The sequence below is a fragment of the Bactrocera latifrons genome, unplaced genomic scaffold (assembly GCF_001853355.1).
Source record: "Bactrocera latifrons isolate USDA-ARS-PBARC rearing strain unplaced genomic scaffold, ASM185335v1 scaffold_13, whole genome shotgun sequence".
In the NCBI taxonomy this organism is placed as follows: Eukaryota; Metazoa; Arthropoda; class Insecta; order Diptera; family Tephritidae; genus Bactrocera; species Bactrocera latifrons.
Window position 1 is genome coordinate 2,358,424 of NW_017534741.1, and position 15,493 is coordinate 2,373,916.

Consider the following 15,493-nt stretch of genomic DNA (forward strand, 5'->3'; position numbering starts at 1 on the left):
CTTATTAGTTCGATAAAATTAGAGCTATTTTCATTACATTTACATGGCTTCGCAGCAGCTTCAAGAACCCGGCTTTTCAACACCATGAAGATTCCATCTAAACCAAATGCTTTCGAATGAGCTCTTCGCTTGAGATAGTGCTCATCGCAATAAATTGATTAGACCTTTCCATGAACCTCTAGACATGAAAAACTATATTTGAGGATTCACTTGTTGGGAATATGAAATGTATTTGGTCTAAGGTTGCCAGGTTCTTTCATATTTATTTTCAATACCGTAATGTTATACCAAATATTCAACCGATGTTGTGTCCCAATTTCACGTTCTGAATCATTTGGTGTTAATCACTAAATACTATTCTCAAATACAGAACTTAACTCACCTTGGACACTACTTTTCGAAATTCAAACAAAGATAAATCGGCTTCGCACCACTTTTACTCTAGTGGATAATGGACACAAATGATGATCGATCTAAGGAAACCCGAATAAGTCCAGCCGCCATTACGCGCAACATTCGGACCTGTGGCCATTTACTTTGTGGAAATTTTTGTTTAAGGATCTTTTTTGGCGGGCTAAGAAAATCGTCTAGGAATTGAAGCCGTCGCGTTGTCGGTGAGTGCTACGATTTTTACAAGAAAATTTTGTTCATCGATGAAGCTCACTTTTACTTAAATTTGAACATTAATAAAGAAAATGGTCGCATTGAAGTGATGATAATACACAAGAAATTTTTAAGACGCCGTTTCATCCTCAAAAAACGTTTGGTGGGCGCATTATCTCCTGTCGTAGGCCTCTGTCATGACCTCCAAAATAATGCGTTTTACAACCGTTCAACTATTTTTTGCAGTATTATATGAGTTCGCTTGTATATGCAGATAAGCATGAAACGATTTACGACTTGGAAGAAAATAAACGGTGTGCTTCTACTGAAATGCGACATCAATTGCTAGCCAGCAGCGGCCAACACTTGCCTTAAAATCTTCAAAATCCTGGCAAGTCCTTATCGTTGTTATAAACGTCGTTTATTTCAGGTTGAAAATACCCAAGTGTATTAAGGCGAGTCAAAAATAGTGAATGCTCTTTCGTTTTGTACTCTGAAAAATTGTGCGATAGACGAGTCCCTTAATTGTTACGGAAAGGTCCTCCGCCTATTGGTGTTCAAAGTTTCGTATTATCAGATTGTAAATTTTATATCTCGCCTCCAACCACTTAGAAATTTATGGATCCTGTAGGAAATTGAAGGCTCTTCAAAAAAGGTCCAAAACATTTTTTTCGTAAACCCAACCGTTTAAAAGATATGAATAGTTGAACTTTTACTATTTTAAGGCAATTAAGAGCTTATACTGGCCTGTTGGGGAAGTGGTATTCGATATGAGTGACCACTAAGTTCAGTTACATATTTAGGGATAGCAGTGAACAATATGGTTTTATGCAAAAGTTTTTAAATGATAGAGTGGCTTCGTGATCCAATACGTTTATTTATTACTCACATACTATAGTGTTAAAACTGGGGAATTTGGTTAATAACCTCGCACATTCATTTTAATATCAGGTTTTAGTTTAGAGCTACGCTTATGTAGAATCTGAATTCTTAATAGAACTACAAATATTTCTAGAAAATCGTTCCTATATCCGACTTTCGTTCTCAATACTCTCCCCGAAAAAGGGGTATCCGTATAACAAATTTCCTTGGAAATGGCCGGCGTTAAATTAGATCCACTGTTAAAATTACATGTTATTATAAACGCTTCCAATTAACCACCCTTTACTTATGTGTATTCATATAGTTACTTGCGTAAAAAGCCACGGCAATAGTTCAATCCCATTGGGTATCGATCGCCACTTGTGGCATCGCATTTTTCACATTTGACATACAATTAAACGCTTTTTTACGATCATTGGGTATCGTTCAACTCAACATTCTCTTGGTGGTGTACTTGTATGAAAATAGTTGCATTTTTTAATTTATTAAACACTGACGAATTGGTTTTGATGATGGCACTGAAGGGAAAATATATCTATATATGATTGCTTTGATTGCACATTTGGTACATGTCATCAGGGTGTTAAGAAAATATTATATACCGAATTTCATTGAAATCGGTTGAGTACTTCCTGAGATATGGTTTTTGGTCCATAAGTGGGCGACGCCACGCCCATTTTCAATTTAAAAAAACCTGGATGCAGCTTCCTTCTGACATTTCTTCCGTAAAACTTAGTGTTTCTGACGTTTTTTGTTAGTCGGTTAACGCACTTTTAGTGATTTTCAACATAACCTTTGTATGGGAGGTGGGCGTGGTTATTATCCGATTTCTTCCATTTTTTAACTGTATATGAAAATGCCTAAAGGAAACGACTCTATTTAGTTTGGTTGACATAGCTATAGTAGTTTTCGAGATGTGTACAAAAAAGTTAGCAGGGGGAGGGGCCACTCCCACTTTTCCAAAAAAATTACGTCCAAAAATGCCCCTCCTTAATGCGATCCTTTGTGCCATATTTCATTTTAATATCTTTATTTATGGCTTAGTTATGACCCTTTATAGGTTTTCGGTTTCCACCATTTTGTGGGCGTGGCAGTGGGCCGATTTGGCCCATCTTCGAACTTAACCTTCTTATAGAGCCAAGAAATACGTGTACCAAGTTTCATCATGATATCTCAATTTTTACTCAAGTTACAGCTTGCACGGACGGACGGACAGACAGACATCCGGATTTCAACTCTACTGGTCACCCTGATAACTTTAGTATATGTAACCCTATATCTAACTCTTTTAGTTTTAGGACTTACAAACAACCGTTATGTGAACAAAACTATGATACTCTCCTTAGCAACTTTGTTGCGAGAGTATAATAATAAAACACGTCGTAAAACATATTTAATGGAAGAAGAATAATCCACCCATATAATATTAATTCAAATCATGAGTATCAATATTATCTGAAATTTAATTTAATACCACGATTCATTTATTGAGATTAGGCTCTTACTGCTGAAGTATTCTAGATCAAATTTTGATCTGAACGAACCTTTCTGCCGTATATGTCATGACTTTATTTCTCATTCCTGCGCACACACAATTTAACAATTTATGAGTAATCGCCGTTTAAAAACTTTCTGGGCGGGAGGAGGGTCGTATGAATTATTATTTCACTCTATATTTCACGTATAGACAGAAAATATTGCCCATCTTAGACGCAGAAGCCTTCGCAGATTCGACACAATATTTAGCAGCCTGGCGATAGCAAAAAGAATATATAGGAGGATTAAAAAAAATTCCTGGGGAATTGGGTGTAAAATGGTAATGAAGAAGCCGGTGTTTGAGCAAAACCGCTTGACTTAACCTTTATCAAAATGAATGACATATTAAACGCACCCTTCCCAACAGAGGGAAAAAAAGGGGAAAGTGATCGAGAAAAGATTCTAAAACTTCCGCAAATCCCCTGTTCACTGCAACTACCCACCAGCAAACTCAAGATCAACAAATCACCCATTCAGGACGGAATCCCAACAGAAATCTTGAAAATAATCGCTGCAGAATGACCGGTAGTATTTTTGAATGTGTACAATGCCTGCCTCTAAGGCTGAATATTCCATGAACCCTTTAAAATCTGGGTTTAAGTATGTTAGCAACGGCTGGTGCTATTCAGTAAAGGCACTCCACTATGCATTGACATAAGAGAAAGCTTTTAGAAAGGCTACTTAAACCCAGACAGCATGGCTTTAAACCCAACAGATCAACTCCAGGAGCAATAAATACAGCACTAAAGTGTAGAAGCCACACAGTATAGGTGGCATAAATACAAAAGAATTGTGTTGCTGGTCACTTTAGATGTCCGAAACTCCTTGAACAGCGCTCGATGGGTGGATATGATCGACGATCTCGAAATTAGCTTTAAAATCTTCGACTACCCTAGAGCTGTGGTGCGGAGCTACATAACTTAGTAACAGAAAACTGCTAAACCAAACTAAATAGCGGTCAGGAGCAGCACAAGGATCCATTTTAGGGCCAGACTTGGAAAATCTGCTGGAACGCTATACTTAAACTCGAAATGCCAGACGAATCGCGGAGGACATTGCAGCAGGAATTACAGCACGGGACACTGAAGAAGCGCGAAGGAAGCTTAACCAGGTCATGATGCGGATGCACGCATCTCTCGACTCACACAACCTCCAGCTCGCTACGGAAAAAACAGAGCTACTACTAACTTACCAGACTAATGGCCAACAGAGAGGGTCACAGCCAAGGAAATAGAAATCAGCGTCCTATTATACGGAGCAGGGATCTGTGCAGATGTGCTTACAAAGGAAAACCGGCGTAAGGTAGTGGCCAGCGTACACCGTGCCTTAATATTAGTTATGGGCGATAATGCCAATGAAGAGGAGAGAACGAGAAACACGGAATACAGACAGCAAGACAAATAAAAGACCTAATCTTATGGACCAGTTTTACACAACCCAGCCCTGACCTACAAAGTTCAAATCGGTTCCAATAGTTGCTGATCTACTGTATTTTATCTGAAAGTAGGCGGTGCCACGCGGTTCCACGCCTACTTACTACTTTTACACTTCAGAGCATTATCGAACTTATCGTTGTGCTGAAAAATATTTTGGGGGGCGTCTCATATCTATGAACCGATTTTCCCAAAAGCGATTTTACAGAATACAATTACTAAAATATAAATTGATTTTAATGTGAGCGTCATAATAACAACGAATTACATTTTTTATTTGATTTGACTTTTTACGAAATTTAGCGCGCTCATGTGCGCTTATGTCACAAATAAGTCATAATGTTAAATAATAATAAAATTATGCAGAACGTTTATAACCATTTTCGTGTCATAAAGCTTTTATGAGCACATCATTTTCTATGGCATTAAGCACCTTCCGTAGATAGAGAGAATTTTTATTATTTATTAGCTACTTTGAAAGTTCACAGGGAAACTAATTTTTCATTTGTTAAACTAAATGAGTGATTGGCAATAAACAGTTACACAAAATTCGAAATTATCTGAAAATCGTTTGCAAAACGCCGCGCCATATCACTGCAAATAAAAGCGATAACGAGCTTAGCATTTTCCACTTAATTTTGCATTTGAAAAACATTTCTAAAATTAATAACTAAAAAGCGCTTACGTAAGACCGTTGTATTGTGAAATAATAAATAACTTAACTTAATAAATGGCGAAAATCGGGAAAAAAATAAAGAAAAAATATAATAAAATAAATGTATACATTTGTAATAATGAAGTTTGAGCAGAAGTCAGAAATCCGATTTGCGGTGCAAAAGCCTGCGCATGCGCACCACCAACCAGCGCACCACACGCCTGCCGCACACAAACGCATCTCAGCTCATCCGAAATTATATCACAGGCAAAGTACTTGTAATAACTTGTAAGGCGCTGCAATAAAACGATCGCATTGCCAATTCACATAAATTAGTTGTGTGTAGATCTGGCGGCGATTGCTGCGCACCAAAAAGCCAGCGCGCCAATAGTTGCCACTGCCACTGTCGCTGCCGCTGCCGCCGCTGGTTGCCATCGGCGCCGCCAGCGCTGATAATGCTAATAAAGCGGTTGCTGTACGAACATGCGCGCTCGTATGTTGTTGTTGTTGTTGCTGTCATTGTTGCTGCCGTCAAGTTGTGTGTGCTGCATACCACTTGTTCTTGCCACAGCTAATTTTGCATCGGAACTGCTTCAATCAGCAGTTCGCATGGCACTGGCGGCCCAAACACACACACACACACACACATATGTCATGTACTTGTAGAAATGTGTTTGTGTGAATGTGCGCTCATCTGCTTCACAGCGCATTCTGCATGTTCTCACACCAGCGCAGTGCACCTGAGAGGTGTGTTGTTTGCCATCACGTTTTAGTTGTTGCTGTTGTTGTTTTTTCGATTGTGTTCTCCTTTTCTGTGTTTGATGGGCGCATGCGCAACGCCCATTTGCATTTCAATAATGAAATGTTGCGCATACGACACGCCGCACGAAAGCTATGCGTCGCTAGCCGCTGCGTCGGTAGCAGCGCTGCGCTGCTTGTGGCTCTGCCGTTGCTGTGATGATGCGCTCTCGCTAGCAGCAATAAAAACACAATAACAACAACGCTGCCATTAACTGGTTGTTGCAGATTCTGTTACTGACTCAATGTTGCTATTGTTGTTGCGCTTCGCATCACCGTAGATGATGCGGATGCTCTTTCGGCTCTAGCTCTAACTTTGCRCTGCATTCTGCAACTGGTTGTTGTTGTTATTGCTGCTGGTGTCGACTTGCCGCTATTCTTCTCTCACCACCGGCGCTGTTATATTTATGCTTTGTTGTTGCATTTGGTTTGACAAAGTGCACAAATTGCATTGCGGCAAATGCAAGCGTTGCCGCTCCGATCGCGCCACAAAAGTATAAAAGCATTTGATTTTATTTGGTTAGCCACAACTGTTTTTTGACGAGCCTTCAAGCGAAGACGATCTCAAGTTTTAAGCGCGAGCAAGTGTCGTATACGGTTTGGCTAAGAAAAGCTGCACGAGTACTAGAAATCTAATACAAAAGCAATCCTTGAAGTAATAAAGGTTCAGTTGCTAATAAATACTTGTGTGTGATTGTGTGTGCGTGTGTCCATATCCTTTGGAATGTTTTTCACATGATTTTGTATTTCAAACGAGGAGGATTCTTGGATTTGTTGGTTTTGAGTTCCGAATATAAGAGGCTAATAGTCTTTGAACTGTTAAAAGTGTTGTTGCTCACGATCTAAATATATAAACTTAACTGTTGTGTATATACATATTTGTACATTTCGAAAAAGTGTGTAATTTTRTTGAAATCGAATGTTTGTTACTTACAAAATTCCAGTAGACAATTTGAAATCTGSGAAAGAACAGAACATCTCTCTCATATCTCATAGCAATGTTGTTGTTTGTAGTTATTATATGAAAAGAAGACAAAGTATTTGAAAACTAAGACAAAAACCTATAGCTTCATACACATAAAAAATATCTTGCTTTGAATTGACTGATTTAAATCGATAATTGTCGCATCTACATATAATTCTGTAATATAGGTTAGGATTCATAAAAGTGTTTTTTTTTTTTTTTTGTTAAATTATTGTTTCCTAAAATGAATCTCTAATCTGTATCTCATAAGGATTTTCAACTGACATACAAATTCCGTAACAAACAAGAAACCTTAAATTTAGAGCGCTTCGAAAAGAAGCCCGCCAAAAAATCTTATTTTCAACATCTTCCGGGATGGAAATCAGTATATGTTGCAAAAAGAGGCGGTATTGAAAAAAAATAGAGGCTTGAGTTTTTATTGTAAGTTTAAATTAATTATTGGACCCCAAATACCCCTTTAAACGATTAAAAYTTCCTTTTTTATTTCTTCTATTAATTATTATATTTTGAAGCAACCCTTGTTTAGTAGTTTTWCATTTTCTGAGAAACTTCACTTTATTAATAATATGAATTGTTTATATCATAAGAATCTTAAGAAGCACAAAACCTAAAAGCTTTAAAAAAATCTGATATTAAGTGAAAACAAAGTTTCTTTCCTAATATTTTGAATAAAAAAACACAATTGGCTTGGCACATAAGATGATATGTTTACACACAATTTTGTAAAGAAAAATATTTTACCAAAAAAAAAAAAAACAATTTTTTTCCAACAAAACAGCTATTTGACTTAAATTGCTGATAATTCTAGTATAGGATAAACCAAAATAAATGTGTTCAATATGCAAATTAGTTGCTCGGTGGATAGAAAGGGTAGTGAAAAGAATAACATTTTTGTGGTTGGAATAGTGCAATATTCGGATCTARCAACAATTTTATTAAAATTATAATTCATATCGTGTCAGAAAAGATATTTCGAATGAAAATAAAATATTGATAAATTAAACAGTATRATTAGAACATTATATTCATAAATGCTTAAACGATAGCTATAAAAATATTTAGCACATATACACAGTTTAAGTAATGAATATTTTGTTTAGGTTCAATTTTGGTTAAATAATTTGATCTGAAGACCCTAGCAGCCAGTGCTTATAWAACGGGTTTTTAAATAAGAGCGCTACAAACGTTTTTGTTTTTATAAAACAGAAACTATTTGGGGTATCAATGAAATTCTTTATTATTAATTCTTTATTGATGTGAAAGTACAATCGATGCCATTATATATTCCATACATAATGGAACTCCAGACGCTGATCCCATTTTCGATGATTTCAAGCATAAATCGGCCGATAATGCTGCAATTTCACGTTCGACATTCGAACGAAGTTCATCAATCATCGCGGCTTTGTTGTCATAGACCTTAGACTAGCTSCACAGGAAGCAGTCTAACGGCGTCAAATTGCACGACCAAGGCGGCTAATTGACTGGCTCATTTCGTAAGATAGCACGTGCACCAAACTTGGTTTTCAATCATCGATTGTGATATTGGCTGTGTGGCTTATTGAAACCAAATATTGCCCAAGTACATATAATCTTTTTCTTTAAAATGTTGGACGCTGTTACGTCTCAGATGGTCCATAACATCCAATGGTCAAATATTCAATGACTCTCTCGAGCATTTCGACTGGTAGCTGGCGAATAACACCGTGTTGCTTTGCTCCAAGGCCTGAATCGAAGTGGGATTGCCCGCACAGACTTCAGACTTTACATATCCCTACGGGAAATCATACATATAATACATATAAATTATTGTTTGGGAATTATTTACCTGATTTGTTGATTGATTATATTTAATATTTTTTTATATCTTAAATACTATTTTAAAATAAGTTCCTTAAATATTAGGTTGTCAAAAAGTCTTGCGGTATTTCTTACGGTATTTTTATTGAATTTGCAATTGTTCATAAAATTTTTTTTGATGACTCATGCCCAGCTGTTGACCGATGCTACGGCTGCTACTATGCCGSTCTCTTTCGACCAATTCAGCGATTTTATCGCAATTTTCGACGACAGGCCTTCCGGAGCGTGGCGCATCTTCGACCACCTCTACACCAGAACGAAAACGTTGAAACCATCGTTGTGCGTTGGAAATGGAAACTGTATCGGGTCCATAAACTGCACAAATTTTATTGGCGGCTTGAGATGCATTTTGCCTTTATCGTAGTAGTACTGTAAAATATGCCGTATTTTCTCTTTATTTTGCTCCATGTTTGCRMCGCTATAACTCACGAACGACTTAAAAGAAACGACAATCAATCAAACACGTGTTAGCGCGTGAAATGAGCTTTCCAAAAAGGTACAGCATGACCCGATGCGACGAATAAAACTAGAACTACGCGCTCTCAGCGCCAACTAGCGAAAATACCGCAAGACTTTTTTGACAACCAATAATTGGGGAAAAGCTTTGAAAAAAGTGTAATGTTCTATTTCATGAATTTTGAATGAATACATTATAAATAATTGAATTAAAATTTTAATTTTTTGCTTTTTTGGTTTGTTTTGTAATTTCAAATACGGGGTAATAAACTAAAAAAACAAATTAAAATAAAAACTGATTAAAAACAAAAATTAGTACTACAAACGGGATTAAAAAATAGGGATTGAAAATTTTAATATAAAAAATAAAAATGTAAAACAACAACAAAAAATCAAAATTGAGCTTTTGATTTCTTACGATTCGCTACACCTTATGAAATATACATTGAATGAATACATTAAATTTGAAGTTTCCACTATCAAATATAACCGATATACTATATAACCATTTTGTAACCAAAACTCACTAATTTTTTGCATTTTAAGTAAATAACACCGGATTGAAAAATACAAATTTTAATCCCAAGCATTATTCAAGAATAAAAACAAAATTGTAGAATTAATAACAAAGACTTCATGTTTTATAATAATCTATATCGCATTTAAATTAAAAAAATTGTGTTTCCAACTTTCAATTTCTAATTCCAACAAAATAATATATTTTCAATTTTTGATCTCAAAATTAGGATAAAAAATTAAAAAATTAAATTTTAACTCAGAATATTTGTATTTAAAAATTCACAACGTTGTTTATCCATACAAAACCATTATTAAATTTGCCTAAAAGCCTACAAAATACAATTTGTTAAGAAATTCTATCATTTCTTCTAATATTTACATTCTAAAGTTATTCAACATTTACATTTTATACCATTGTTTAAGCTAAGCTGTGCCAAGGCAGTAAATTTATCCTAGGCCCTCTCTCCGTTGAAAGTTTTCTTCTTGTTTTTAGAGTCGGCAGAAAATACTCTGACGTGTTCATTTCACTCAAATTTATAATTTTGAATTTTTTATAATTAATAATTAATAAATTTTATGAGATTACTAAGTACTTGGCGCAACTCAAAAATGTATTCTTCAATTTCTTAGTTATACTCGTATAACACAATTGAATTAAATAATATAAAAAATTATGCTCTTCTGCTGGTAAAGAGCGAACATTCTTGTAAATATTAAGCGCAATAAAAATATTTTCCACACCTTTAAAAAATTTTTGAGGGTGAAAAAAGATATGAATTAGCCATAAATAATGTAATTTGACGCGTTGGATGAATATGAAAAAAATGTAAATTGGATTTCCGAAATTGCTGTAAAGAGCACGCTTCGAGCAATCAATATGCCAACACACGCCCACGGTCTAAGCGCGTTACCTAGCGTTGCGCTTCAAGGTAGCAAAGACTATTTGTACATGTATGTCTATGAACACACTCATACACATAAATACCACCTACACACCGTTGTAGCGCCAGCAAAGACCATTGACACCACTTACGATTTGCAAAACATGAAATTTTGTGCGTTACTTCGCAVAAAATATTAAAAATAAACCAAATAAGTATTATGCTAATTATAGTTTAAGGTGCAAATTTGATAATTTGTAGTTTTTAAATTTTGTGTGTTTGTATTTTCCGCCTTTKCAGATCATGAAGACTTCATTCCTGTTGTTTGCAGCCGCCGTTGTGGCCACACTCTCATTGATTGGCAGCGTCGCTGCACAACGCGGTTTGCCGCTACCACAGGCACGCGGCTACGAAGCCAACGCCGTCATTCTGAAGCAAAACTTCGATCTGAATCCCGATGGCTCGTACGCATACAAGTAAGTTCAAGATGCTGCTGTCAGCACTTGTAAATGTGAAGTGTAAAAAAAACARAAACAAATTAAAACCAACGGTAAAAGGAAGTCATTAAACATTTAATAACCGTTTGATCAAAATAACGGTTACTCACAATCGTTAATATCAATTTTTAACGACCGCTTTGACAGGTTAAATGAGCTTATTGGTGTAAGCGTCTAGCTTTAACTAGAAGATCCAACAAGTTACCATTCTCATGAATAAATATAAATAAACATTAATAGATATACATACATACATAAACAAAATAATTAATAGGTACATTATTKTTTATATATATATTCGTTTTTTACCGTTTAAACTCGCAGCTATGAGACAAGTAACGGCATACGCGCTGACGAGGCGGGCTACTTGAAGAATCCGGGTACACAAGTGGAGGCGCAGGTGAGTTATTGCTATATTGATCAGTTTGTACTTGAATTTGCATAATTCGGCAATAAATTGGTTGCACATGCGCAGTGCGCAAATTATATGGTCTTTAGTGCGCTTTTAGGCGCGTTGTAATTKCCCGATCCAGCGTTTATATGTTGCTGACTTGCCAGTATGCTTCTAGGCGCTAAGTAGAAAAGAGGCTGACTTTTAGAATGAAACGTATTCAATTAAATGCTTTTTAGGAAACAAATGGTGCAATAGAATTAACAAAAATTGTTTTCCAAAACTTTTCGTTAAGTTTCTGAAACATAAATTTCAAATATATTTTKTTACAAAATTGTATATTTGTACTGCATTTATAATATCAATTCACATGAATCAAATTTTCAAGTGACAACCTCTCCCAACACAAKTCTGAAATTAAAATTGGTGGCAACACTGCAACAACTTTTTTCAACTGTTAACTAATTAAACCGCATATAAATTTCAAATGTTGTATTTATATAAAAAATTGTACTCGATTTTAGTTTYTAGACAGGTAGCAACCCTGCTACGATCGGTTTGAACTCCAAGCTTTCTCCTTTCCTTTTTTTTTTAAATCCTCCATTAAGAAATTATTAACTGCTGAAATTTATTTAATTTCAGTTTGGTGACAACCCTGAAAAAATATTTGTAACTGTAAACTACAAAACTGCTTTAATCAGGCATTCTAATACATTATTTATATTATCAATTTGATTTGATTTTAATTTTCAGACAGGTGGCAGCCCAACACAAAATAAAATTTCACTCTAAGCTTTCTTAAACGATTATCACTTGAAGGGTTTCTTTACCTTTTATGTCTCTTGGGTTCAGGTAATAAACCAGGTGGCAACTGTGTCACCTCGTAAGAGAAAATTCAGTGCGCATTRCTTTAACGATAGCTTATAGTGGCTTTCGCACCACAATAGTACGTGCGATTGATTTGTTGTGTCTTACCAAAATGGCAATCTCCTACCCGAAATTCTAATATTTACTCTATACTTTARTAGTTCACTTTTTAAACTAATTACATTATTTTTGAAGATCTCTTGATTCATATTCATTCCATTTATCAACATCCTAAAAAGCACTCATATTATCTCTCTCTGCCTCCCCTCAGGTCATGCAAGGATCTTACTCATACACCGGTCCCGACGGCGTCGTCTACACAATCAATTACATCGCCGATGAGAACGGTTATCGCGCTGAAGGCGCACACATACCAACACCACCCCCACCACGTGCTGGTGGCAGGTTCTTCAAATAAGTTCACCAAGAACGAAGAACCAATTCCTAACTTAATAACATCATTACTTACATACATACGTACGAATTCATACAAGTAAGACGTGATCAATGCTAATTAACGTGATATTTTGCAACAACCACAATGATACAAGACACAGCCTTAAAACACAACTAATTTAAAACCGGAAGCAACAACACAATGCACATGAATAACGAAGAAGAAGAAAGATGCGAAGAAATGCAGTAACTACACTACAAAAGACGGCAAAATGTGGCAGCACCGAGCAGCAGAGCTTAGCTATGGACGAGGCTACTGATGAGCTTAGACCTACATATATACAGCTTATATCGTGTACGAGCACACGTAGGCCCATTACTGTTGTTGAGATCTACTGAAATGACCTCGTGTGCAGAACCTTTCTTATGACCACCCACACATTTTCTTGCTACAAACACACACACACGGCTATATTCTCACTCATTTAGCTTCTAACACTTGTTTTTAATTTTTTCTAACACATTAATCGATAATTTATCGATGATTAATATATTTCTATCCAACTTATTATTCGATAAGTTAATCGCTAACATGGTTTGTGATTTCGYAAACTCTTCTTTAAACTTTTCTAACCTCACTTTCGCACTCTCAACTTATTCCTCACGTCCACATTCCGTCCTTAAGCGCGCTACCAACTACCGATGCGGCGGCGTGTGTTGGCAATCTCCACGTATTTTCCACTTAACCCTTAAACGCCAGCGCACACTGTTCCATGAAGACAGTTAGAATACCTACTCATGTACCTTATCTCCAGAAACATACTTACATACATAACGATTATATGTTTGGTAATTTAAAATGCTATTTTATATATATATTTTTTGTTGTAGTATTTAAGCAATTTATGTATTTTGAATATTTACGAATATTTGCTAAAAACGTGAGTGATTACAACAAATTTTCGATTTCTTGTAAGTACAGCAATCAGGCAATAAATAAATTGCGTAAAAACTCATTAAATTGGTCTTTTCATACATATAGACACCATATACATATAGACATTCACGTATAAGCAGAGAATACAATTCTGCTGCTGCCAGCTACTCTCAAACTACTTTCTCAGTGTTAAAGTAGAGGCGCGCCGCGAGAGATTGCGTGGTATTTGCGTGGGTGGGCGTGGACTCGTTGCTTTACTTTTCGGGGGACTACTGGAGCGTGATATAATGCTGCGCGTAGGGAAGCCAAKACTACTCTTCTTGCTACTGACCGCCGAGAGGGCGGTTGGTGAAATACTTTTCAACGGATGAGCGCGACGYTGACGCATCAGCTCCTCATAGATCGGATCCTCTTCGAAGATTACCAACAAATGTAATTTACGCGAATAGTTATTCATAAAGTTCATCATCTTCGCTATTGTTTCGGTTTTGTAGTCGGTTTTTATCTTCGAGTTCATTTCTTGCAGGCGAAATAAGCGCCCGCTACAGTGCGTGTGACTACCGACAATGCCGTCGACGAAGTTCAGTTTGGATGCGACTTTCATGACCAATGTGATGGTGCCGTCSGGTGCGAGCACCTCTTCGGGTTGTATAATATGTCGTACGCGCAATCGCTGCAACTCGTATTTCAGCACGCGTAGATTACGATTGATGTAAGCGACTGCTCGCTTCTCGGGCACAAACACAGCGGCGAGCGGATCGAGCGGTTTCTCCAATGACTGGCCGAACTTGCGATAGGCGAATATTGTCGTGACCARTAGCGTGCCGAGTGCCATAATACCCATGAGCGAGTAGAGTATTTGCCAAAGTAGCACATTGGTGGCCGCTTCGATGGAGTAGCGTGGCGCGCGCTCCACATAATCATTGACGATGTCCAGGAAGAGCGCATGACAGTCGCTAACCGATAAACGATTCGGATGTATGCTGATGGGTATCTTTTGATTGAGCAACGATGTTTGGCGATTGGGAAAGATAAAATTCTTCAATGTTGTCCAGAAGGCAGGTCCACGTCTTTTCTGCAAAATCAATTCCGTACAGTGTTCGGTGGCCTGACGAAACCAAGTGACACATGTCGTACTCAGATCGAGGTCTGGGTGTAGCGCTCTGCAAAAGTGTTCCATAAATGTGATTGGCGTTAACTGCATCGGCGCGCATATTGTGGAAGGTCGATAATGGAATAAATTAAATATTTGACCTTTGAATGAGTTGAGAACTCGCTGTCTACTTACATTTTCTTTATGTGAATTTTTGTTTATTTTACTATACATTGCCCATTTGACAAGTTTAAAAAAATATAATTCTATACTACTATGACATTTTCGATAGAACGCGTAGACAGTTTATTGAACAGTTGCCACAAAGGCATATTTTAAAAAATGACAACAAGTTTTTCGCAAACAATTTTTGAAAGAACTGCAAATATCTGATATGGAAAAAAAACATATTTTTTATAAACAGTATCCTCTTTTTTCCTGAACTTAGTGCATTAAGTTTGAGACGAAATTTATAACACACAGAAGAAAATATAGGAGATATGTTATCTACAGAACTTAAAATATTCTTCTCGACCAAAAAATTAAATTAAATTTCGAGCAGTTTCCTGCGATTATTTTTACAACTTTCGACGTGAATTAACTCATCAAGAATAATTAAATTTATGGCGAWCAAGCTCCATCAAGAACCAGTTTTTATTGATAGTATGGTGGATTCATTCAAGATTGTAGATCACTCCAAGATG

At 36.5% G+C, this 15,493-nt stretch overlaps 2 protein-coding genes across 3 annotated transcripts; one reads left to right on the forward strand and one right to left on the reverse strand.

Annotated features, from left to right (window-relative positions):
- The first annotated feature begins 6,451 nt into the window (after positions 1 to 6,451).
- On the forward strand, positions 6,452 to 13,775 carry LOC108979010 (endocuticle structural glycoprotein SgAbd-2). Of its 2 annotated transcripts, none has more exons than XM_018949573.1 (4): positions 6,452 to 6,571; positions 10,909 to 11,084; positions 11,430 to 11,505; positions 12,635 to 13,775. In XM_018949573.1, the coding sequence occupies exons 2-4, from the start codon at positions 10,912 to 10,914 to the stop codon at positions 12,779 to 12,781; spliced, it is 396 nt and encodes a 131-aa protein (XP_018805118.1). In that variant the 5' UTR covers positions 6,452 to 6,571; positions 10,909 to 10,911; the 3' UTR covers positions 12,782 to 13,775. The 2 variants fall into 2 exon arrangements, with proteins under 2 accessions (XP_018805118.1, XP_018805117.1); XM_018949572.1 differs by having other exon boundaries at positions 6,452 to 6,562.
- Positions 13,634 to 15,071, reverse strand: LOC108979009. The gene is made up of 2 exons (XM_018949571.1): positions 14,985 to 15,071; positions 13,634 to 14,894 (listed from the first exon to the last, which is right to left on the reverse strand). Exons 1-2 carry the CDS (start codon positions 15,021 to 15,023, stop codon positions 13,872 to 13,874), a joined length of 1,062 nt encoding a protein of 353 aa, XP_018805116.1. The 5' UTR covers positions 15,024 to 15,071; the 3' UTR covers positions 13,634 to 13,871.
- Between the last annotated feature and the right edge of the window lie 422 nt (positions 15,072 to 15,493).